Source organism: Rhamphochromis longiceps, linkage group LG22, assembly GCF_057381845.1.
Source record: "Rhamphochromis longiceps isolate RC_006_pf linkage group LG22, R_longiceps_female_GT1.1, whole genome shotgun sequence".
Taxonomy (NCBI): Eukaryota; Metazoa; Chordata; class Actinopteri; order Cichliformes; family Cichlidae; genus Rhamphochromis; species Rhamphochromis longiceps.
The window spans coordinates 21,387,988-21,412,252 of NC_140577.1; the positions used below are offsets into that span (position 1 = coordinate 21,387,988).

At 41.6% G+C, this 24,265-nt stretch overlaps 1 protein-coding gene across 4 annotated transcripts; it reads left to right on the forward strand.

The window, feature by feature from the left end:
* On the forward strand, nt 1-22,638 carry tbc1d5 (TBC1 domain family, member 5). 4 transcript variants are annotated; one of them, XM_085395904.1, is made up of 23 exons: nt 1-110; nt 5,726-5,778; nt 6,063-6,181; nt 6,900-6,954; nt 7,124-7,232; nt 7,454-7,543; nt 7,765-7,839; nt 8,042-8,109; nt 8,204-8,306; nt 8,631-8,719; nt 8,838-8,888; nt 8,979-9,048; nt 10,400-10,572; nt 10,692-10,834; nt 11,432-11,538; nt 14,646-14,731; nt 18,060-18,355; nt 18,560-18,616; nt 19,759-19,967; nt 20,071-20,170; nt 20,411-20,490; nt 20,594-20,851; nt 21,231-22,638. In XM_085395904.1, the coding sequence occupies exons 3-23, from the start codon at nt 6,082-6,084 to the stop codon at nt 21,510-21,512; spliced, it is 2,601 nt and encodes an 866-aa protein (XP_085252030.1). In that variant the 5' UTR covers nt 1-110; nt 5,726-5,778; nt 6,063-6,081; the 3' UTR covers nt 21,513-22,638. The 4 variants fall into 4 exon arrangements, with proteins under 4 accessions (XP_085252030.1, XP_085252028.1, XP_085252031.1 ...); XM_085395902.1 differs by having other exon boundaries at nt 6,897-6,954; nt 21,231-22,626; XM_085395903.1 differs by lacking the exon at nt 1-110 and adding an exon at nt 243-512 and having other exon boundaries at nt 6,897-6,954; nt 21,231-22,629.
* Nucleotides 22,639-24,265: the final 1,627 nt, after the last annotated feature.

A 24,265-nucleotide genomic window follows, 5' to 3' on the forward strand; every position in this document is an offset into this window, starting at 1 on the left:
GGTCACGTGACCAGTCAGCTGGTCTTCAGCCAGTGAGCCTGACACGCTACTGTTTACAAATCAGCGGAGCCCGAGTGAGCAGAATGAGGCTTCCTGCGTGATCCGAACAGGTACGTGAATAAAAACTGCTAACGCATTGCTTTTTGGTGCTAGTTCCTGAGCGTGCGGCGCAACTTTGTCTCGTTTAAAGCAGAAGCTGTGTGTGTGTTGGAAGTAATAACAGGGCCCCGAGTTGGCTCGCTAGGCTAATGTCATATTAGCCTTCCTGCTTCCTGTCGTTTCAACTCTTATTCAATCAACATGAAGAGCTTCAGCTGCCAGAGTAAGTTTAGTTCATATTTAGCTTTGCTAGCCGACGGACGATACAAGCTAGCTTAGCTGCTGTTTGGCGTTTTATTTTGCTTTTTTAAGCCCCCTCTGCTTCGATCATCTTCCTGGCAGCTCATTCGTGCTGCATCCCAGACGGACCCTGTGTACGTTTTGCTTCAATTTGGACAGACCTTGTCATTGATGTAAGTTACGATGTCAAAAAGATGTGGGGAAAAACAGCTAATCGTGGGTTTGCTAAGTGGAGGACTAACTATGGGTGAAAGATTCAGTGACTAGTTCAGGGCAGTGCAGAGGTTTGGTAACAGCTAACACCACCTGCCTGTGTAGTTTCGTGTGGTTTCACACATACTTCTCCACACTGCCAAGATGAAGTTCAGTACAAATGTCCGTGTGGGAATCTTTCTGTAGGACACCGTGGACTGCAGAAAGGCCGTTTGGACTAGAAAGGAGCGAGACCCGGGACTTAAACACACCGCCTGCTAATAATATTGGAGGAAATGTTCAGTACTTGCTGACTTGAGTGTTTCTGTGCATTCAGAGTTTCGTTCCCTTTAGTGCAATGCTTCCTAGCTGTTGTTGGTGGTGGTGTTTTTATTATTTTTGTTTAACTTGTGATCTTTTATATGAGGTTACATGTAAATGTCATTGAGTAGTCCAGGCAAGATGTCCCCTTAGTTTTATCTGAATAGCTTTTATCAGCGAAAAGGCACTTTAGAAATGCCCATTTTTTAGATTTACCTTGCGACTCTTTGTGGATGTCCTCTTCCCCCATGTTACTAACGAGTTGTCCATTTCAGTACAGACAGATGTCTGTCAGATTTTATCTTTGGTAATTAAATCTTTCAGGACCCAACAAGTTCTTGGAATTTTGGTAAGGCTAAGGTTCCAGACATGTTCTCAGTCTCTTGCAGAGCATGTGACCATAAAGGCTCTTGAGCTCTCACTGTGTGCTGAAGTAGAGGCATGTGAGTTTGTTTAGCTGGGGTGTTTTGCTGCTGTCTTGACTGAAGCTGCCATTGACAGTTCCTATTAGCGCTGTTTGCCGGATCCTCTTTGAATATTCATCCTGTAAAAGCAGTTTCCCCCCACATGAAACTGCTGAGACTCTTGTGGATCAGCTGTTACTGTTTATTACTACTTTTAAAAAAAAACATCTGAATTTGAATGCGAAATGATAAAAAGCATATCCCTGAGCGGAGAGCAGAACTGTAGTTGCAGTTCAGTCAGATGTCTTCAAATGGAAATACTGCAGGCACTTCAGCAAAATGTTTAATACAACTGACTAATCTGGGTTTAGTTTCCAGCTTATCTAGCCTGGAAGAAAAAAAAAAAAAAATATATATATATATATATATATATATATATATATATATATATATATATGATTTCCATGAAGTCTATTTATTAGACATCAGTCTGCAGAGTCAGCTTTACATGTTGAAGTTGCCACACAGCACCAAGGTCCTGGGTTTGAATCCACCCCAGCTGGCCTTGACTTTTATAGAGTTTTCATGTTCTCCCCATCTCTCTGTGGGTTTTCTCCAGATACTCTGGCTTCTTCCCCCATAAATTAACCTAATTAATTTGGTTAACTAGTTAACGTAGTTATTAAGTCAGTTAACTAAGATCAATAAACTGGCAATCTGTTTAAGGTGTTAAGAGTAATATGTCTCTGATTACCATTGCTAGCTTTGATCTTGTGTCTTATAGGGACAACCAGAAATTGTGTAAACCTTTAAAAAAAAAAAAAAAAAGCAGCTTGGATGCTGCAACCATAGATGATATAAAAGCGTACCATGAGGTCATCGATCAACTTCTGAGTTCTTGAGATTACGGTTTTCCCTCTCACTGTTTTTCTTTTTCTTTTTTAAATTTACATGAAACACTTTATGTGTAACACCGAGGAGCCCTGCTCTCAAAAACTGACATAGATGTAACACTGTCTGCAAAGCTGCATTTAAGAAATAAGCGCTTAAAGTTTTTAAAACATATTTAGAGCCATGCCCGTACAGAACATGTCATCACCGGGTTGGTTGGTTGGTTGTGGTCAGTAGACTGTCACTTTTGCAGTAATTTGCTCTTCGTTGTTTGGCTGTTATCAAGTTAGAGCAGTTTTCCCATAGATTTCTACAGCACCAAAAGTGTTTTTGCGACCACAGATATCGCCATCTGGTGGTCTGAAGTTTGAATGCAGGTTGAAGGTCCTTCAGAAGTTACGTCTGTCTTTTTAATTGTCCGTCACTGAAACGCAAACTCAGCTGGATTCTTGGTTGGCGTTCTCTGGTACGCATGTCCAAAATGAGGTAATTTTGGAAACCACAATGTCATCGCTCAAATAGTGCACTGTGTAATAAAGGCAAGTGGACAGGAATCACTCATTGTTCTGGTTCTAATTTTAATTTAAACATGTTTAACTCTGGGGAGTCATTACCACTGCACAGCTCTCTGAAAGACAACCCATGTGCTTCATAGAACAGTTGCTTTGCTGTTGCCCAACTATCAGAGCAGACAGGCTTTCCCTGGAGGGCGGTAGTAAAGAGACCATCTAAAATGAGGCATTTCACACAGCTGGTAAAAGGAGGTTCTGCAGAAGTGTACAGTATGGTATGAAAACATGCCAAGATGTGGAAATCTGTTCTAGCAGACCCCAAAGATAAAATCATGAACCTATAGTTGAGCATACTGTGGGCTCTATTTAAAATGTGATGCTTCTTGGCTTAGATCAAATGGGAAGTGTTAGTCTGTGGTTTTTAAGCTCACTTTCAGACCGAATGTGTGTGATGGGAAATGAAAAGTGAACTGTTATGTTGCACGCCTTGTGGAAGACTATTAAGGATTGAGGTTTAGAGTGAGGCTGTATGCTTAATTTTGAAATCATTTCAGTGTGCTTCCCACAGTCCCGGGCATCAGCATAGCTCATTTGAAATCCCATCTTGGGTAAGAACTTAAAGAAGCCAAATCCTAAAAAATCTGCAAAACTAACACAGGATGATGTCACTGCTACAGTTTGAGTTTAGCTTTGCAAGCTTTTGTTAGCAATTCCCAGTAAGTGATCTTCTACCTCCGAACAGATGGACTCGCTGTTATTTGCCTGTTGATTTATTTATGCATTTCATTATGTATTGATTTGATTATTTCATGAAAGATTCGTGCTTTGAATTATTGAGGTGTCTCCAGGTGCCGTGGATTAAATTATGCAGAAGCTAATTTGCCTTGATTATTATGTAGTAAAGTTGGGATGTCATTTTACGTTCGACTCCGGGAAAAAGTAATGAAAGCAGCAGAAGGCTAAGAGAAGAGTCGCTTCAGGCAAGGCTGTGCTAACACGGCGAGGCCTCAAGACGAACACCCGCGTCATCTTTCACTCGCTCGGAAAGGCTTGCAGAGACACGCACATAAGATATGCCTATGCAAAGAACAAGTAGGGATGAGTGATCTCTAAAGTTTAGAGTCACTTTTTACTTTTGGAAAGAAGAGACAAAGCGACGAATGTGACTACAAGACTGTAGGGAAAAGAATTTTCAAAGTACTTTGCATGAGTAATTTTGGTCACAGTGATCATATGAATTAATATTCTATGCAAGATGACTACCGCTTGTATTTGTATTCACTCAGGAGACTTTAAATCTTTCATGCCAATCTTTGAAAGCAGAAGATGCTATTATTGGAAACACCTATTCACACCATTCTTCTGGAGGGGGTTTGTTTTTTCCCATAGTTGTGGACTGGTGCCGATTATTTGATAGGATAATGTCCTTTTTAGGAAAGCAGGGAGGGGGGGGAGCACACAGATTTAAGGAGAGCATTCGTCTTCGAGTAGAACAGATGTTCCCCGTGAAAACAGCCGCATACATTATGCATATAAAATAATTTCTATTTTGATGGCATGTGTAGCTAATTTATCAAGCAGTGTTTCATTCACATGGTTAATTGGTTTAAGAAATGCCTTTGTGTTATTTCCACAATTATTAAATCGAAAGAAAACACAATGCTTTGTGGGCACGTGCTATTCTGTAGGCCTGCGCATTAGGCTAAACATATTCATAAACATGGAATAATCCCAAGCCGGATAAAGAACGAAGGCAGGATTGGTTAACCTAGATTGTGATGTCTCACGGAAAAAGTAAACTTCTCTCAGAAGTTGGCAGCGAGTACTTGGCTCACGGTTTACCTGGTCGGGATATTAATAGTGGGGTTTTTTGTTTGTGTTTTCTTGGAATTTATTTATTTATTTTTAATGAATCCATCTTTCTGTTCTGGTAAACCACTCAGTATGGCATTAAATCATTGGGAAATCTTTCTATTCATCCTCTCTTTTTAAGATGAATCAATTAATGTATTTCTATGTGAAAAATGAACATAGGGGGTGGGGGGAAACAAAGGAAAAGTTTCTCCTAACTTCTTCAAATTGTTTTCTTCGTATTATATGTTTGGTCGTTAATTTACAGTCAAAACAGAGAAAAACAATATTACATTATTATCACACGGAGATTAATTTGTGGTGTGATCAAAGAGGAAGGCACGGTGCCCGTTAAAATTAGAGTCATATCCATCATCGCCTTGAAGGTTGTCTCTTTGTGAATCTCAGCACCACGTCCAACATTCCTCCTGCATTTGGATCGCTCCCCGGAAGTCCCGTCCTGACCGCTCGCCAGAGCTGATTTTTGTTTCAGAAACACTGCTGTCCGTGAGCCACGCGAAGACAAGTTTCTTCACATTAAACATCAGTAATTAATGCATTAATTTGCCTACTTAATGACCTCATTAGCTTCACCAGTTATGTTCAATGTATCACAAAGAGCACCGTGGAACATCAGGCAGCTCAAGTGCTTCTTGTTAATTTCAGCCATTCTTCACTGACTGTAATCAATGTCAGTGTTTTATTTTATGTTAAGTTGAAAATAATACATTTGAAGGGAGACTATGCCATATCCCTTTGTGCGATTGCCACAGTGTAGGGAAAAAAAAAACTAAAAATACAACCCTGCTATTTTTTTTTCTTTTTTTTAAGCATTGCTTGAAACATTGACTTTTTCCTGACATACTACATTAATTTACTATATAAAGCATATTTCAGTAGTTTTACTCGCTGAAAATCAGTATCAAACTCAAAAAAGCAAATTTTGATCAAGTCGCTCCTTCATGAAAATACTTTTTGAGAAATAAATTGTTGGATTTATTCTTCACTATGAAATGCATCTGCAGTCACTTTAGTCTACGTCTTTAGTGCTGGGTGTTTCTACAAAGCATTTCTTTCACCAACGTCTTTTAATTTTCTTCCAATGCTGCCTACTTCTGCTCTACTGTATTATATTTCACTGAGTCATTTTTGGCCCTTTAGCAGCTTTGTCCTTCATTTCCCCTTTATTATCAGTCCTTCTCCCTCTACTTGCAGAAACGATCCTTTCCTTCTGAGTCTCAACTGACGAGAAACACAAAGCTGTGACAGTAAGTACCGAGATCAAATGGTGTGCTTGGAGAAACTTTGCTGATTGCGGTGGACTGATTTGCCAGCACTGTTATATAAAAAGAGGTCAGAGGCTACAATGTTCATGAAAAGTTGGCAAAGTCAGGACAGGTTCTGAAGCTGAAACTGAAGCTCTGTGTCCCTGTTAAAAGAAATAAGTTTAGTTTGTGCTTTAACACCAGGACTTTTTGGGAGATCGTGTTCAGTTATCTTTCTTCTTTATATCTTTCTCTTTTTTGCTCTTACCTGCTACCTCATTCTCCAGGTCCAGCTGGGTCGCAGTCATGCAGCATCCCAATTTTGAGACCCGCCATCCACTCCAGAGTGAAGATCATCAGGAGACAGGTTTTGACGCGCTCCAGAGTTTCAACAAGAATGAAAACAGTATGTCAACTTTCAGTTAAGACTTCCAAACCTCTGTTATAGATAACACCTGTAACCATTTCCCCTTCCTTGGACCAAGACCCACATCATAATATACCAATGCTGCAGTCCTTTTGGGACTAACAGGCTCACAACAATGGAGATGATAAGTTTAGGTTCATTCTGGAGATGATTAAAAAGAAAATTTTGAGCTGACTGAAGTGTGAGTCACAGATGTGGCTTGCGACACCCCCAGGCTGAGTGTGTTTTTTATGTTAACGTGTGACTGAAAGAAAACGTTGGTGGCTGGCATGTTGTGGAACTGATGAATATTCATACTGAGCGTCCCTGTGGAGCGATCCACTCCTGTAACTAATGCTGATAGACAGCTCTCCAACTTCAATGCATGTTCACCTGCAGGCCAAATTAGACTTATTACGGCCAATAAAGAAGAAACAGAGTATGTTACTTTACTTCCTTTAATCACCTTCTCTGCTCCCCTTTTTGCTCTACTGCGTGCCTTGTAAAAGAATAACTGATGGGTTATTGTGATGCAGTAAAATTGTCTAAGTATGCATTTTTGTTGCTCTGTCATTGCCTCGTCTAAAAAAAAAAAATATATACACACACACACACACACACACACACACACACACACACACACAAATTGATTTCTGCTTTGACGCCCTAGCACTTGTTGTTTACATCTCCCCCTTGTGGCTGTGTCTGTTCTCAGTAGGAGGATCTCTTGACAGCAGCACTTCGGAGTCTCATTCTACCTTTCTCTCATATAGGTGAGTTATTCCATTAATATCCCTTCATGGTGGTATCGTGAACTCGTGGCCCACTTCTCTTAGCTTCTTATCTTGTTTGTTTACTGCTTGATGACACAAGTTGCCCAAGTTGAGTTGAAGCTGGTAAATCTCCTCATGCTTTGCCTCCACCACCCCCTCCCCAATGCAGGAAAGAATGGGACGACTTGTTTCTCAACAGTAATTACCTGGCCAGGATCCGGCAGGCAGGCATCAATGGGCGGCTGAGGAGCAGCCGCTTTCGGAGTGTGTGCTGGAAGGTAACTGCCAGTTGGATCAAGCGGTCCTATCGAGTTTGATTAAGAGGGCTTTGGCAAATTCCCTGTCACAGAAAAGGGAAGTTGTGGTGGCTTACAGACTTTTTCCTCAGTGGATATAACAGCCTCGAGCGTAGTTCTGAAAGGGCTGATTTTTCTGCATGTTAGTGATTTCTCAAAGATGAACTGTTGCATGGACTGATATGTGCATTGCATGTCTATAGCTGTACCTGGAGGTTCTTCCAGAGGATAAAGAGCAGTGGATAAACAAGACAAAGGAGCTCCGGGCCCAGTATGAGAAGATCAAGGAGATGGTGAGAGCACCCATCTGTGGCCAGTGTGGTTCTAAGATATAAATGTTCTCCATTAACCTCACTGCTCATTCATATGTAGAATTTATAGCTGCTTATATCCTGAAACACAGAGCATAATATGCAGCCCATGAGGGAAAAAACTGATCACTTATCAAATCATCAAAGGTTGTAACTAATTGTTGTGCATTATTGTTGTTTTGTTTTGTTTTTTTCTGTCACAGCACATTACCAACCCCCGCAAGGCCGCAGGCCAGCAGGACCTTGTGGTGAACAACCCACTGTCCCAGGATGAGGGGGTGAGTTTTCTCCACAAATGTTTCATGGTTATGTGCAAAATATGACCCTGACACTTTGACACTTTGTGACCTTCTAATAATTATTGATACTGTCAATGACATATTGGTTTTTAACATATAGATTTACACACATTGTCATTGTAATGACAACAATCTCTTCCCTTGATTTTCTGAATGTAATTTTTTTTTCTGTCACATCCAGAGTTTGTGGAATAAGTTCTTCCAGGATAAAGAGCTAAAGGGAATGGTCAAGCAGGATGTGTTGAGAACGTAAGTATCTCTGTTACTATTTGCTTATTTTATTTTATTTTTCTGTTATTAACATGGCAGGAAAAAAAAATTGCTCTTTTTGTATTTGGATTAGATTCCCTGAGATCCGATACTTCCAGGATGAAGATGTGAGGACCAAGCTGACTGATATTCTCTTCTGTTATGCCAGAGAAAATGAGCAGTTACTGTACAAACAGGTAACATTCAACATCGTCCCGTGTGTTTGTTCAACAAGCTCACACAGAACAAAATGCCTTTGTAACCTAAGCATTACAAGTGTCTGTAACAGGTGCCAGCCTGTGAATAGATGGCCAGCGTAGCATCTTTTTTACAAACTGGAAGTGACACATGGCTGAGTAGTGGCTAACAATATCTAAATTAAACCTGTCATGACGGATTAGAAACCTCGTGCATCACTATTAAAGAAAGACTGACCACAATTGAACTGTATTTGTTTCCTCTCCCTTCTGCCTTTATGCATCTTACATTCTCTCTGCCTCTGTCTGCTTTTCTGTCTGTAGGGGATGCACGAGTTGCTGGCTCCCATAGTGTTTGTGCTGCACTGTGACCATCAAGCCTTTCAGCATGCCAGTGAGACGGCCAGCCCCAGGTCAGTTTGCATTTCACTGAAAAGCCATTAATACCTACAGACCTGCTTCTCTGATGACAACATATTTTTTGTATTTATTTGTCCAAAGATTAAATTGAAAGATTCTCACTTTTTTCAGTGAGGAGATGAAGTGTCTGTTAGACCCAGTGTACCTCGAGCACGATGCCTAGTAAGTATCAGCCGATTAAAAGGGTTCAGAATAAGAAATGTTTATACTTTTAAAAAATCTCACTACATTTATCTTTGCCTCTCTCTGTAGTGCCATGTTCTCGCAGCTAATGGAGACAGCAGAGCCGTGGTTCTCCAGCTTTGAAAGGGAAGTGAGGAAGGTCTGTTCTAATTTGAAAAACTACTTTTGACACTGAAATTGATTGTAGATTGTAACACAATACCAGCTGATTGCACTGTCATGAAGACATGACATTATATTAACGCTAAATTACAATGTTGAAGAGCTCAGTCCTGGTTAATTTGACCACTCAGGTGGTTACCATGGTAGCAGCAATTGCATTTTTATTACTATAGTGAACATAGGACGAGAGGCTTCGTTGTCAGAAATGCAGACGAGCAGCTGGATCTGTTTGATGTACCCAACCGATTTGTGGCACAAGTGCAGGAACAAACAGAAACCATGATTATCACTGACTGTCAGTCAAATTGTTACTTAAAACACTTCATGTTTTGTGAACTTTTTTTATTAGTTTTTTTTTTCTTTTTCCACTCCAAATTAAGCAGACTGTAGAGGCTCTTCAAGGCTCTTAGAGACAAATTTGCAATATAAGACTTTATACTGTCGCAGATATCTAATCAGCCAATGACATGGCAACAACTTGGTGCAATTAGGTTTGCAGACATTGTCAAGTTGACTTGCTGAATTTCAAACGGAGAATCAGAATGAGGAAGAAAGGGGATTTCAGTGACAGCCAAATGGGCTGGTCTGTGTTTCAGAAACGGCTGCTATGCTGGGATTTTCCCGCATGCCCATCTCTAGAGTTTACAGAGAATAGTCTGAAAAAGAGAAAATACCCAGTGAGCAGGATTTCTCTGGGCAATAATTTCTTGTTGACATCAGACATCAGAACAGAATGGCCAGACTGCTTTGAGCTGATGGGAGGGGAACTGTAGCCTGATTCGACAAGTCGCGATTTATGCTGCAACATTCAGATGTTATGCTCTTTCATGTTGGTGTAAACAACTTGCAAACATGAATCTAACCTACCATCTAAGAACAGTTTAGTGTGGGGAATTAGTTTTTTTTTTTTGTTTTTTTTTTTTTGTTGTTGCCTTTGCGCCACTGTCATTGCGAGCATCACTTAAAGTCCACAGCCTACCTCAGTATGGGCACAATGTGCCGATCTTCTGACGACTGCTTCCAGCAGCATAAGACATCATGTGACCTCAGCCCATCTCAAACTGATGTCATGGCCATGACAATGACTTCACTGTACTCAAATGCCCTCCAGTCACCAGATATCCTCCTATCCTGTTAATATGAATCAAAAGATCTAATAATTAAACTCCACCTTATTGAATTAAATAAAGTAAAGCAAGTAAACTTAACAAAACTCAGAATAGCATATCCTCCCAAAAGGATACTGCAGCTCCTCATTGTTGCTGATTTTCCTCATTTATGTTTGCATGAAGATGTTTCAGTTGTGATGGAACAATCTGCTTCCCCAGGGTAAAGAAGAAATGCTGACCACCATCCCATTCGCTCGACCCCAGGATGCAGGGCCATCTGTTGCCATAGTAACCAAAGTCAACCGCATCCAGGACCAGCTGGTGAAGAAGCACGATATCGAGCTGCACATGCATCTCAATCGGCTGGAGATCGCCCCGCAGATCTACGGGATGTCAGTATTTACATCTTTGGGCAGTCTGACTTTTTTTTTTTTTTCCTGATCCACTGCTGGACACAAATGCAGTAAAGCTTTTTTTTTTTTTTTTTTTTTTTTTTTTTCTGTGTCTTTAGCCGGTGGGTTCGTCTGCTGTTTGGCCGGGAATTTCCTCTTCAGGACCTGCTGGTGGTGTGGGATGCCCTTTTTGCTGATTGTATCACTCTGGACCTTGTGGACTACATCTTTGTGGCCATGCTGCTCTATATCCGAGATGCTCGTACGCACCATTTATTACTTAAATAATCCAATAATGCCATGTGTTGTCTTTGTAGCATGTAACTTCGTAAGACATACATAAGTGGAAAACTGTGAATTACTCCGGCTCATTTAGTTAGACAGAGTTATATTACTTTGGACTACAATTGATCTTTTCATATAAATAGCATAGACTGCAGTTCTGCTTGTATAAGTGCTACTGTTATGCCAATGAGCCAAAATGTAACACAATGCAATTTCAGTCTGCAGTTAATGAAGCTTGTCCATTCGCACTTTTTTTCTTTTTTTTTTATATATATATGAAAATAAGTCTGCAACTTTTTTTTTTTTTTTTTTTTTTTTTTTTTTTTTTTTTTTTAAATTTATTTATTTTTTTTATTCTGATATTTTGTGGACTCTTTTTGTTTAGCTTTGTTTTTCTTGGAATGCAGAGTCTAGTCTGTGACAAATAAGTCAAATAGAAAACACTAAGGAAGTGAGACTACAGCTTGAAACACTCTTGGTGATTCACACTTGATTAAAGCAAAGCACAAGTTGTTACCAGATTTTTATTTTTATTTTTTTAAGATTCTTCTTAAATCTGTTTTTCTTTTTTTAGTAATTGCTAGCAACTTCCAGACATGCCTGGGCCTCCTAATGCACTACCCCCCAATAGGAGACATCAACTCTCTGCTGCAAAAGGCTCTGTTCCTTCGAGATCCCAAAGTAAGTTATTATACCAGCGTACTTAACTAGAAAAATAATACATGTTGGTTTTGCTGATAGAATTGACAGTTGGTGATGTAAGTCTCTATAAAAGTGCTGATGTGTGTTATGCGCTCACGTGTCTCTTTCACTGTCTAACTGGTCACAGGTTAAAATGGGGAAGAGAGAAAGAGACTCATGATCAAAATCAGAACAAACTTACAGTTAAACAAGCTCTCTTCTAGCAGCTTTTATCAAGTACTTACTGTAAAGGCGATGCCTCACTCAAAACAAGTTGCCTTTTGTCCCCATCACAGAGGAAGTAGAAGTTTTGCAGAAGTGAAAGACTCATATGCACAGTGGGCTAAAATCCTCGAGCAACACACTTTTAGCAAGGACCAAAAACCTTTTTGTGGTGTTGTTGTACTCTCAGAAAGCGCTTGGGTGTAAAAAGTGAAGTTAAAATTGGCAGCAAGTATTTTAGTTTCTCATGCTTGAGAGGTTACATTTTAATGTCGGGGCACTTACAGTAAATACAGGAAACGCAGGTGTAGTCAATGAAGCGGTCACTGCAGTTAATGACAAGTAGTCGTAGCACAAATATAAGTGCATTTTAATCTTTGTGTGTAACAAATAGGCCTCTGTGTTTATGTTTGTATGTTTAATGTACAATTAAAACACATTAATCTTAAACTAGCACCCCTTGCATATCAGAGTTTATGGTTGGGTTAGTTAATGTTCAGCTCAGCAGTGCATGTTTCATGGTCTTTGCAACAGCACTTCACTCGTTCCACATTTTGTCATGTTTACAACCTTATTTAAAATGGATGAAATAAATTTTTCACCTCAATGTCCTAAACACAATATCCTCTAATGGCAAAGGGGAAAACATTTTCTTCCAATTTTTGCAAATTTATTAAAAACAAACATACAACATGTATATAAACAGTCACAGCCTTTGCTTAATATTTTGCTGAAGTACAGTTGGCAGCAATTACAGGCTCAAGTCATTTTTAGAATGGTGGTTTATTTTTGGACAGCTTCTCTCATTCTTCATTGCAGAAGCTCTCAAGGTCATGGTGGGGAGCATTGGTCCTCAGCCATTTTCAGATCTCTCCAGAATGTTAAGTCGGTTCAAGTCTAGGTTCTGGCTGGAACATTAACAAAGGAAAGAGACCCCCCTTCCCCTGCCAGTCTGAGGTTTAAAGTGCTCTTGAGCAGGATATCATCAAGGATGTCTCTGTACATCACTGCATTCCTCTTGACCTTGAGTAGCCTCCCAGCTCCTGAAAAACATCCCAATAACATGATGCTGCCACCACAGTGCTTCATTGTAGGGATAGTATTGGTCAGCTGATGAACAGTACCTGGTTTCTTCCAGACATGACTCTTGGCATTCAGGGCAAAGAGTTCAAGCTTGGTTTCATTAGGCCAGAGAATTTTTTTTTTTTTGTTGTTTCTCATGGTCTGAGAGACTTTCAGGTGCTTTTTGCCTTCAGGTGGGCTGTCGTGCCTTTTACTGAAGAGAGGCTTCTGTATGGGCGCTCTGTTACAGGCTTGACTAGTGGAGTGTGGCAAATTGGCCAGGCGGCCAGTTATACCTGGTGGTTCCAAACTTCTTCAATTTACATATAATGGCAGCACGGTGGCACGGTGGTTAGCACTGTTGCCGCACAGCAAGAAGGTCCTGAGTTCAATTCCACCATCAGGCCGGGGTCTTTCTGTGTGGAGTTTGCATGTTCTCCCCGTGTTTGCGTGGGTTCCCTCCGGGTACTCCGGCTTCCTCCCAACGTCCAAAGACATGCAGCTTGTGGGGATAGGTTAATTGGATAATCCAAATTGTCACTAGGTGTGAATGTGAGTGCAAATGGTTGTCTGTCCCTGTGTGTTGGCCCTGCCACAGACTGGCGACCTGTCCAGGGTGTACCCTGCCTCTCGCCCTATGACAGCTGGGATAGGCTCCAGCGCCCCCCGCGACCCTGAAAAGGATAAGCGGAAGCGAATGGATGGATGGAGGTCACTCTGCTTACTGTGACTTTCATTGATGCAGAAACTGTACTCTTCCGCAGATCTGTGCCTCAATACACTCCTGTCTCTGAGGTCTACAGACTTGGACTTCATGGCTTGGTTTGTGCTCTGAAATGGACTGTCAACTATGGGACCTCATATAGACAAATGTGGGCCTTTCCACACCATGTCCAATCAACGGAATTTACCACAGGTGGACTCTAGTGGCAGATGATCAGTGGAAATGGGATGGACCTGAGCTCAGCTTTGATGATAAATGCAGTGGAAAAAAACTTCCAATGTAAAAGTCCTGTCCTGAGTTTGATTACGAAAATCCTAAAATGGCACAATGATGCAACTGCAAGACAGTTAAAGTAAAAACAGAAGTACTTGTGCACTTGGTAAATGTGAAACTATGTGAAGTGCAAAACTCTGGTCTAGTTTGGAAATCCAAAAAAGACCTGATACATTTTTGCCAAGATTTCCCCAGCCCTGACCATACTTTTCCTGTCATACACTTGTTTCTTTCCTCCTGCGGTCTTTCTGATTTTTGTTCACTTAACCAGAGGTCTGCTGTGCTGTTACTTCTCCCACGCAGAACGTTTGTAGTTGTACCGTTTTAGTTGCATGTAAGCTCGACGTTGTTGTGTGAACAAGTTAAATCAGCACGGAGTCTTTGACCTTAGCGAACACCTCACCTAAATTATCTTTTGTTCCTCGTCCAAATTCATTGACCTGTATACTGAACAACTCCACCAAACTCCTGTTCACCACTCTCCTGAGATGAAATTTCAGGAAGGTGTTGATCTGACATGACAGTGTTACCCCCAGGTGAACAGCCATGTCAAACCAGGTCAACATCAGATTTATACCTGGAGGGTGGTTGGGGAGGGTTCATCCCTAATAACAGTGCAAGAAGGGGCATGGTGGAGGTTTGTTGCTCATAAGTACTGACTCAGAAACATATATTGACTTATTTATGTAGTCATGCATGTGCACATATTTTCGGTTGACTTGTTTACTGTGAGATTACTTGTTTGTTGTGCACAGCAGAGGTTTTTAATCTGTCTTGTTAAAGTTGTTAACAATAACAGTTTAAGCTTAAGTTATTGTTTTTGTAGAACAACCCGCGACCTGTGAACTACCACTTCCAGCAGAACCTGGATTACTACAAAACAAAGGGAGCTGACCTGATGAACAAGACACGGTAAAATAAGGCACAGCCTTGTCTTTGAATGGACCTGACATTGCGCACACACATGGGTATAAACATATGGGGCATGCATACATACATGCATGCATCCAGGACAAAAATGCACGTTTCCAATTCAAAATTAATTGGACAAACTAAGATATTTTAAAATATAAGGAATGTTTTTAATACTTTCCAGTCAAAGACTGCCTGAAGTTTATAACCCAACCCTCACCAAATGCTGCATTTCCTCCCTTGAGATGCTCTGCCAGGTTTTTACTGCAGTCTCCTTCAGTCGCTGCTTAAGATAAGATAAGATAAGATAAGATAGAACTTTATTAATCCCTCGGGTGGGTTCCTCTGGGAAATTCGACTTCCAAAAAAAGCACAGCAACGACCGAAGTTACAGTTACAGAACTGTTATATTTTTATATATATATATATATATATATATATATATATATATATATATATATATATATATATATATATATATATATATATATATATATAAAAATACAGAGACAAATATAAATAAAATATACAAAGGGGATAAATAGGAATAAAAAATAAAAATACAAGTGAATTGCACATTTCAAGTATTGAGTCTATTGCACTGTTGACTATTTACAAAAAGTATTGCACAAGGTATTGTACAGTGAGGTGAAGAGGCACTACAGCTTAGTTGTTCCCCCCTCCTTTGTCCTCCTGTTTCCCCTCCCTCTCCCCTCCAGAGAGGAGTTAAACAGTCTGATGGCGTGTGGGACAAAGGAGTTTTTAAGTCTGTTAGTTCTTGTCTTGGGGAGAAGCAACCTGTCACTGAACAGACTCTTCTGGTTGTTTATGGCCGTGTGCAGAGGATGCCCAGCATTGTCCATCAGTTTCTTTAATGTCCTTTTCTCTGCCACTGTCACCAGAGTGTCCAGCTTCATGCCGACCACAGAGCTAGCCCTCCTGATCAGTTTCTCCAGCCTGGATGAGTCCCTCTTTGCTGTGCTGCTCCCCCAGCACACCACAGCATAGAAAAGTACTCCAGCAACCACTGACTGGTAAAACATCCTCAGGAGCTTCCTGCAGATGTTAAAAGACCTCAGCCTCCTGAGGAAGTACAGTCGGCTTTGTGCTTTTTTATACAGGTGCTCTGTGTTGCATGACCAGTCCAGTTTATTGTCCACCCACAGCCCGAGGTACTTGTACTTGTTGACCACCTCCACCTCCTCCCCCTCTATCTGAACTGGCAGTGGACCTTCTCTGGACCTCCCGAAGTCCACAACCAGTTCCTTAGTCTTTGAGGTGTTGAGTTGCAGGTGGTTTGTGTGACTCCATGCGACAAAGTTCCTCACCAGACTTCTGTACTCCTCTTCCTGATCATCCCAGATACACCCCATGATGGCCGTGTCATCTGCAAACTTCTGAATATGGCATAATTCAGAGTTGTAGCAGAAGTCAGAGGTGTACAGGGTGAAGAGAAGAGGGGACAGCACAGTTCCCTGTGGTGCTCCTGTGCTGCTGACCACTGTGTCAGACGTGATGTCCTTCAGCCTGACGTGCTGTGGTCTGTCGGTGAGGTAGTCGGAGATCCAAGCCACCAGGCAGGGGTCCACCTCCATCCTGTTCAGTTTTTCCTGAAGCATACAGGGCCGGATGGTATTAAAGGCACTGGAAAAGTCAAGAAACAGGATCCTGACCGTGCCTTTTCCCCCATCCAGGTGTGAGTGGGCTCTGTGTAGGAGGTACAGGATGGCATCCTCCACTCCGACACCCACCTTGTATGCAAACTGTAGTGGGTCCTGGGCATGTTGTACCTGTGGTCGGAGGAGGTTGAGGAAGAGCCGCTCTAGAGTCTTCATAAGATGTGACGTCAGTGCCACCGGTCGGAAGTCATTCAGCTCATTGGGCCGGTTCTTTTTGGGGACCGGGACGATGCAGGATGTCTTCCATAGGGCGGGCACTCTCCCCAGTCGCAGACTGAGGTTGAAGACTCGTTGTAGCGGCTCCCCAAGTTCAGCAGCACATGCCTTAAGCATCCTAGGACACACCTTGTCTGGGCCTGCTTCCTTTCTGGGGCGAAGCTTCCTCAGTTGCCTCCTGACCTGATCCACTGTGACACTGGGAGATGTTTGGGAGGAGGGGGGGGGGGGAGATGTCTTGCTGCTGAGAGAGGGATTGGAGGAGGGGGGTGTCATGGTGTCTTGTTTGTGGGTCTCCATTTAATTTTGTATTTAATAACTGAAAGGTTATTAGGTTGTGATGAGGTGACTGTCTTGGTATTCTTTAGATCATTATCCATTTGCATTGTAAAGCACCATCTGATCAGTCATGCTGCTTTTATTTGAATCTTATCTGAGAGCATCACCCTGTGGTGAAGTTCAGACCAAAGAAAATGAAAATTTTGTCTTTGTCCAGAAAATTATGGACTCAACTGTATCACATACAATATGGGTTACATTAGTGGCCGTTGATAAAAATTGCTTTAGTTTAGTTATGTGCAAGTAATCCCAGTGAGCCAAAGGTTCAGACTGCTGTTTCAAACTACCCCCCCCCCCCTCTATTCTGGGCTCTATATAACGCCCATGACAGCTTGCAGAACTTTGAACCTTCACACATAAATGACAGATGGGTCCATTTGACTCGAACATGGCTACAGTTTTCAGTATTTATCATTATTTATATATTCACATTAAAAATGTGTCTATATGTATAAAATACTAAAATTGCTCCTGCACTGATCCTTATGTTTTATTAAAGCATAACCTTACCTTGTAAGTCCACTCGCCATTAGTCATTTTATTTCCTGCTTTCTATTCGGACATGTTCTTTCACATGAGCACATTCTTTAGGTCAGTGAAACTGTATAAAAGTAATATAAAATAGGCAGTGTTTGTAGGCTCCCTTGTGTGCATGAGACAAGAATGCGGTCATTAAAAAAAACCTCAGATGAGCTATTAGAAATCAGACCTCCACTCGGAGCATTAAAGTTTTATAGGGTCTAAAACTACCTTAAGATCTGCAGTCGTTAATATTAAGAACGAGATGTCAATTTATGTTATTGTGCCGGGTAATCCAGGTTTTAAATTCTGGGATAACTGTTTTGCATTCAAGAATTGAGCACCAAAAAAACCCCTCTCATGAGCAATTTAATAGCATTTGTTTTGTCTTTGAGACTTCTCAGGCTAATCCCAGATTTCTGGAAGCAGGGTTTAATTTTTCTATCTTATAAAATATAAACCTCTGGATACCTTGAAGGTAGAACATTTGTTAAATAATGCTAAAAGTAGTAGTTTGGAAAATCTTCTGGTAAAGATGAGATCAGGTGAAGTGTCTCATATCCTTTTCTTTCTAGCTCTGGCTCTACAAAAGCTGCTCCACTCAACATCAACAAGGTCTCCAGCAGTCTGCTCAACTTCGGCAGGAAGCTCATTGCTCCAGCTATGTCTGGTGCGTCTATTTCACCAATCAACAGCGAGGTACACTCCTCCTCTTCCTCCTCCTCGTCCACCTCCCCGGCCTCGGCCCCTACGCCCATCTTACCACACCTGCTGGCAGATCCGTCAGCTCCGACGCAGACCCAGGGCCAGGCCCAGACTCAGCACTATCGCCTGCTCAAGTCTGAAAGCATGCCTGTCCACCTGAGCAAAGGTGAGCACAAGTAGTCAAAACAGAAATGTTCCAGATTTGTGGCAGGACAGATGTGATGACATCCTTCTTACCATCTACTAGTTGGTGTATTATGTACCCGGTGAATTACCCTTACACCCTTTTTAACACTGGTTGTTGAAGTTTGTTCAGCCTTTTGGTTTGTGTGGTTATGGCAGCATCGGCTTTGACTCTCCTGTCTGTTAGATGGCGTTTCAGGTGGAGTGTCTCAGGCCTCAGCCCAGACTCACAGTGACACACAAGGTAACTGCTGTCATGGCAACTGCTTGTGTGACATGCCCGCCCTTATTTGTCCGTGCTTTCATCACTGCCAGCCCATTTCTAAGCATCCTGCATGTTGTACGCCGTTTGCTCACCTGTCCCTGCTGTTGGTGTGCCAAATGTTACCATAAACAGACATGAGTGTGTGCTGCATGTGATTTTCAACTGTGACCACCAGAGGGAGATCACAGCTCGCTGCATCAGTGCAGATGATGGCATAGGCATCACTAGTGAGCTGCGACATCTCTCATCAGTAGTGCTAAGACTGTGTCCTTTAAAAAAACCGAACAAAAAACCTGTCAGCAAGTTTCTGTTGTTGCATCACTGTAGCTGTAAACCCCTATTTGTCGTGTGTGTGTGTGTGTGTGTGTGTCAGCTTGCTGTTTAGTCTGCAGTGACAAAGAAAAATGCAAAGAAATGGTTTATCTAATGACTCATTATAGACCAACAGATTTGCAGTCAATTAATAACTGCAAAAGTCTGTTATTAATTGATTACTTACATTTGCATTTAATTGCTGCATTAATGAGCATCATTCTCTGAGCAGGAGGGACTGCGCCTCTCCAATCAGCTCCTGCTTTGCTCTGTGGTGAGGCGCACTGCTGCAGATTTGCATTATCTAAAAACAGATGATGACATGAAAGCTAAAAACTCTAGGAAAGGAAATATAACAGACAGACTCATTAGCACTACTAGACACTTTTATTTATCTATCTATTTATTTATTTATTTATTTATTTATTTATTTATTAGATGCACTTGGGGAAAAAATCATTTATCATTTAAAACACAATGTATGTCTTTTTTGATTGTGAATTCATGTATTCATGAATTCACAATTTCTACATCTCATTCAGCACGGGGGGAAAAATCTGCAATTCCAGCTTCACAGTCCAGGTTTCAGTCTTGTCTTGCACTTAGCTGTTTAATATCTTTCTAAATTACAGATATTTATGAGATTTGGCCTCCATAAATAGGGTTCTTCATAGAGTTTAAAGGAACAATAGTTTCTTTCATGTTTATTTCCTGTGCAGGTTGTTCTCCCGTAAATTCAAATAAGGTGACGTCCATAGGTTTTCAACTTCCTAGTGTTACTAATAAAAATGTCTGTCTGTGCTTCTTAGGCCAAAGCTCGAGGACGGTCAGCTCCTCTACAAGCATAGAAAGCCTCTCTGGTGGCCGTGGTCAATCCACCGCCTCCCCGCCTCTTCCCCCATCCAGAGGGAGTGATGTCAGCACTTCATCCCCGCCCCTCTCCGCCACCAAGAAGGAGTCCTTCTTTAACATCACTCGCTCGCGCTCCCACAGCAAGACTATGGGCAAGAAAGAGATGGTAAGTCTTTTTAATTTTCTCTCACAGCTTTAACCATAATCCCTTCTTTGTAGGGTTTCCTTCAGTTTCCAGTTTTCTCTGTTTGTGTTTGTGGGATCAACAGGAAGAAGACCTGGAAGCCCAAGTCTCTTTCCTGCAGGGCCAGATCAACGACCTGGAGGCCATGAGCAAATACTGTGCTAAGATGATGAACACACACATCTGTAAGTTCAGCCACACATGGTTACATGGCTTAAAAAAAAAACATTCAGTCTAATTCCACTCGTGCGTCAGCGTCTGCTGCAGGTTATATTTTTGTCTAACTTAAATTTGTAAATTTCTAATTTTGCTAAAAATTTACTGACTATAATAATACTGTTTATGTTTTCGAATTGTAATATAGTGATAGTAATATAGTCGATTTTTGTGGCCGATCAGTGCCTGACCACTCATTGTTCCTCTAGGTAAAATCCAGGAAGTGATTCTCCAAGAACACATCGAGAAAGAGGATGAGGTCCTGGTCTCACTGGCTGGACTCAAACAGGTGACTGTGTGAGCAGATGCTACAAGTGTGTATTCATTTTTGTGATGTCCCTTTTATAATCATATTCACTAACTCATCTCTGTGGCCTCCTTCTCCCTGTCAGATTAAAGACATCCTAAAGGGAGCGCTGCGCTTCAACCAGAGCCAGCTGGAAGCTGAGGAGAATGAAGAAATCACCATTGCTGACGATCACTACACGTCCACAGCAGCAGCAGGTGAAACTGTTCTAAGCACCAGCAGCCTCCACAGTGGCCAGCAACAGCAGGCAAACATCAGGCCGAGCAGGGACTCCGAGCTGGAAGGGAGCGCGAGCATGGACGAGAAGGAGGAGGAGCAGGCCATGACACCATTTGATCAACAGGTCAGCGTTTTTCCTGTCTGCGTAAATTATTGCTCTGTACCTCTGCCAGCTGTATTGGCATCAAATACAGTTTAACGTTCACTCCATACAGGATTATGTTTCGTCGTCTGTTCTGCTGTTTGACCCTTTGATCCCAGGATTCATTCATTTTAAATCCTAATCCCTTTCATGTCTGCAAGTCTGTGTTCAGAGTGGTTTTGTATCTTTCCAGGATTATGGTGTGTCATGCTAAATCTGCTCTCCTAAGAATTATACCATTTCTGAATGATACCGCCGAGCACAGCAAGTTTATCTCAAAACACTCAGCTTTAGGCCAAGGCAAGCGTGATCTCACACTTTAGGCATTTATGCAGTTTTAAAAAAAGATTCTTGCATGCAGGTGGCGTCTTCTCTGGGGTTGGAGGGCAAAAACTGGGACGATTACATCCTTATTTCCCAGGACGGAGACCTACACGCCGAAACTGGAGGAAGGTCTGCATCCGAGCGCACTCCTCAAATCAGACGGGGGCGTGGCATGGTGCGGATGGAGCCTGAGGGTGCGGCTGGAACTTTCCAAGATCCCCTAATGGCAGGCACCACCTCAGGTTCCTCCAGCCCAGATGAAGGCTCCACCCACAGCAAGGACTCTGACTTTACCATCGTTAACCCGAACGACCTGTGAACGTGTTAAATCACCGCCCTATTCCTTCACCTATACCCATTCTGGTTCATATCCATTCAGCGGGGTTTGATCAGAGAAAGGTGACCTGGAATTGGTGAGGGGACTTTAGGTCAATGGTGAAACTGAAACTGCTCTCAACATAGAAATTGAACACCTGGACTGTGACACTTGTGTCACAAATGCCCGATACTCTCTCTTTAATCTGTGCCACTTCAGTCCTGTCTGAGCTGATGCTGTATGCTGTCTCATCTCCTTATTATGCTGGGCCTTTTTAGTGGGTACAATCTAACCTCATCCGTCACTCATGATGATTTGTAGTTCCCTGCTCTACAGAGAGAGGGCGCCATTGAACTGCTTACCCTGTCACTACAAGATGATTCTAAAGAGTTGGACCTGAAACTGCAGTTTACCTTCAGGAGGGGACTCCTTTTCTCTTACTGTAATGATTGAGAGTGTGGAGCTGTTGTTCCTCGTGAATGTGGAGCTCTGGCCACACCTCTGCCTGTGTTCTGTCTGCGTGTATGCCTCTAAAGAGGAAGCGCTCTGCCCTGATACTCGAAGGAAAGAAGGATGGTGTCGTCCTGTCACTTGTTGAGGGCAGCTTTCTCCCCCCCCATAAACCAGTGCCTCTGACCGTTATTCTTCTCAGCCAAACAAAACCTAACTCTGTGATCTTTTTTTTCTTTTTTCTTTTTCTTTATTTAAGAAAACTCTTTTAAAGAAAACTGTTTTGTTTTTATTTTTAACCCTTTAGTGCTTTAATTTCCCTGGTGTATATGATTAAATTATGGAATAAATCTCCTTTACCTTTGTTTTAAAATTGATTCCAATATGGACACTTCAGTGTCTGTTATCTTTGCTCACGTTACAGGTAAGTTGTTCTCGTGTTCTGTGGCAAAATTACACAAAGCAGCACACAAAGAATGTTCCTCTATAGCTGCCTATTCAGCCTAATTAACTCTAGACCAATAAAACTACATTGCTCTTGCTAAAACGCTGAACTTCTAGTGTCTTCTTTGGATTACTTGCTCTCAAGACTTTGAGTTAACACATTGTCCTGATTGGATAGCAGCAGTAAAAAGCAGACAGGAAGTGTGGGTAAATGGAGTAGGAGCATAACAACTGAACCATGGATTCGCAGCTAATGGTATTATTACGTATGCTGTGTACTTTGAGCAAATTTTGCAGAGATATCAGTCTTTGTGGTTTATTTAAAAGCTATTCTGGGGTTTTGGTTAAATAATGGTCTTCATCTCCAGATATTATTCATTGTTGCGAGGAGCTGCTACAGATGTTTTGGATGTTTATAACGTATTTAACTGCAAAGCCATCCATACTTATAGGCTTACCCATGCTGCTGCTGTATTTCAGTGAAACTGAGAGATGATTATGTCCAGGACAGTAAAAACTTGATCTCATGCAAATAAAATGTGCATTTATATGTACAAACACTTACTATGTTCACATTTACAACTGCTTGTTAATGCAAATATGTAATCAGCCAGTCACATAGCAACAACTCAATGTGTTTAGGCTCATAAAGTTGGTCAAAATGACCTGCTGGAGTTCAAACCAAGCCTCTGAGTGGACAAGAAAGGTGATTTGAGTTTGAACAGTTGTGTCAGATGAGCTGATCTGAGTGTTTCCAAAAACTGCTGAGCTGCTGGGATTTTTCCTGCACAACCATCTCTACACTGAAAAAGGGGGAAATATCCAATTAACAGCAGTTTGGGCAAAAAAATTGTTGATACCAGCCGTCAGAGGAGAATAGCCAGACTGCTTCGAAATCAAAAACAACTCAAATGACTATTTATTACAACCACGGCAATTTTTAAATGCAAGACACATTGAACTGTTATGGAGATGGGCTACACCAGCAGAAGGCCATACCACTGTTGTTATGCTGTTAGCTAAGAAAAGGAAAGAGAAGCTACTTCTGTTCTGCAGTCAGAGTAGAAAATTGGAAAAATGTTGCCTGGTCTGATGCCATGATTCCTACTGCAAGATGGTAGAGAGAGAATTTGCCATAAGTGACATGAAAGCATTGGTTCATCCTTCTTATCATCAATGGTTCAGGCTAGTGATGATGTAATGGTGAGGCTGATCTTGGCACAGTTTGAGCCCTTTAGTACCAGTTCAGCATCATTTGTTGCTGACACAGCTATCCCTTTATGACTACAGTGTGGGCATGCTTCCAGAAGGATTACATGCCATGTCACAAAACTAATCAAACTAGTTTCTTGAGCATGACAATGAGTTCAATGTACTCAAATGGCCTCCAGTCAGCAGCTCTCAATCCAATAGAGCACCTTTGGGATATATTGTAATGGGAGATTCACATAATGAATGTTCAGCTTATAAATCTGCAGAAACTGATATCAATGAACCAAAATCGCTGCCAGTATGCTTGCAAGGTGTACCTAATAAAGTGGTCATTGGTGCATGTTTTAATGGTTGGAAATAGTCATTAATTGTGACCTTTCAACCGTGATGCACCGAAGCTTTATATGGAAGCTGTAATTAGTTTTTTTTTTTTTTTTTTTTTCCACTGCTCATCGCAGCAGCATCACAGGTCTGCTTCCCCAGCTGTCATCGCAGCACTCCTCTTGCTTGTGTCATGCGTCACTATAGCTGAAAGCTCCATCAAGTCTTGCAGAAAAACAGAGGCATGCGCACAAGTCATTTAAAAACTAGTTTATTTTCATCCTGGCTGCTGAGGAAGGTAATCGTGAACTGACCTTTTACAGAACTGC

Coding starts and splice junctions, on each gene's coding strand:
- tbc1d5 (XM_085395902.1), top strand. CDS start 6,082: ATGCAGCATCCCAATTTTGAGACCCGCCATCCACTCCAGAGTGAAGAT. Junction 10,835..11,431: donor GCTCTATATCCGAGATGCTC/GTACGCACCATT, acceptor TTCTTTTTTTAG/TAATTGCTAGCAACTTCCAG. Junction 19,968..20,070: donor CTATGGGCAAGAAAGAGATG/GTAAGTCTTTTT, acceptor TGGGATCAACAG/GAAGAAGACCTGGAAGCCCA.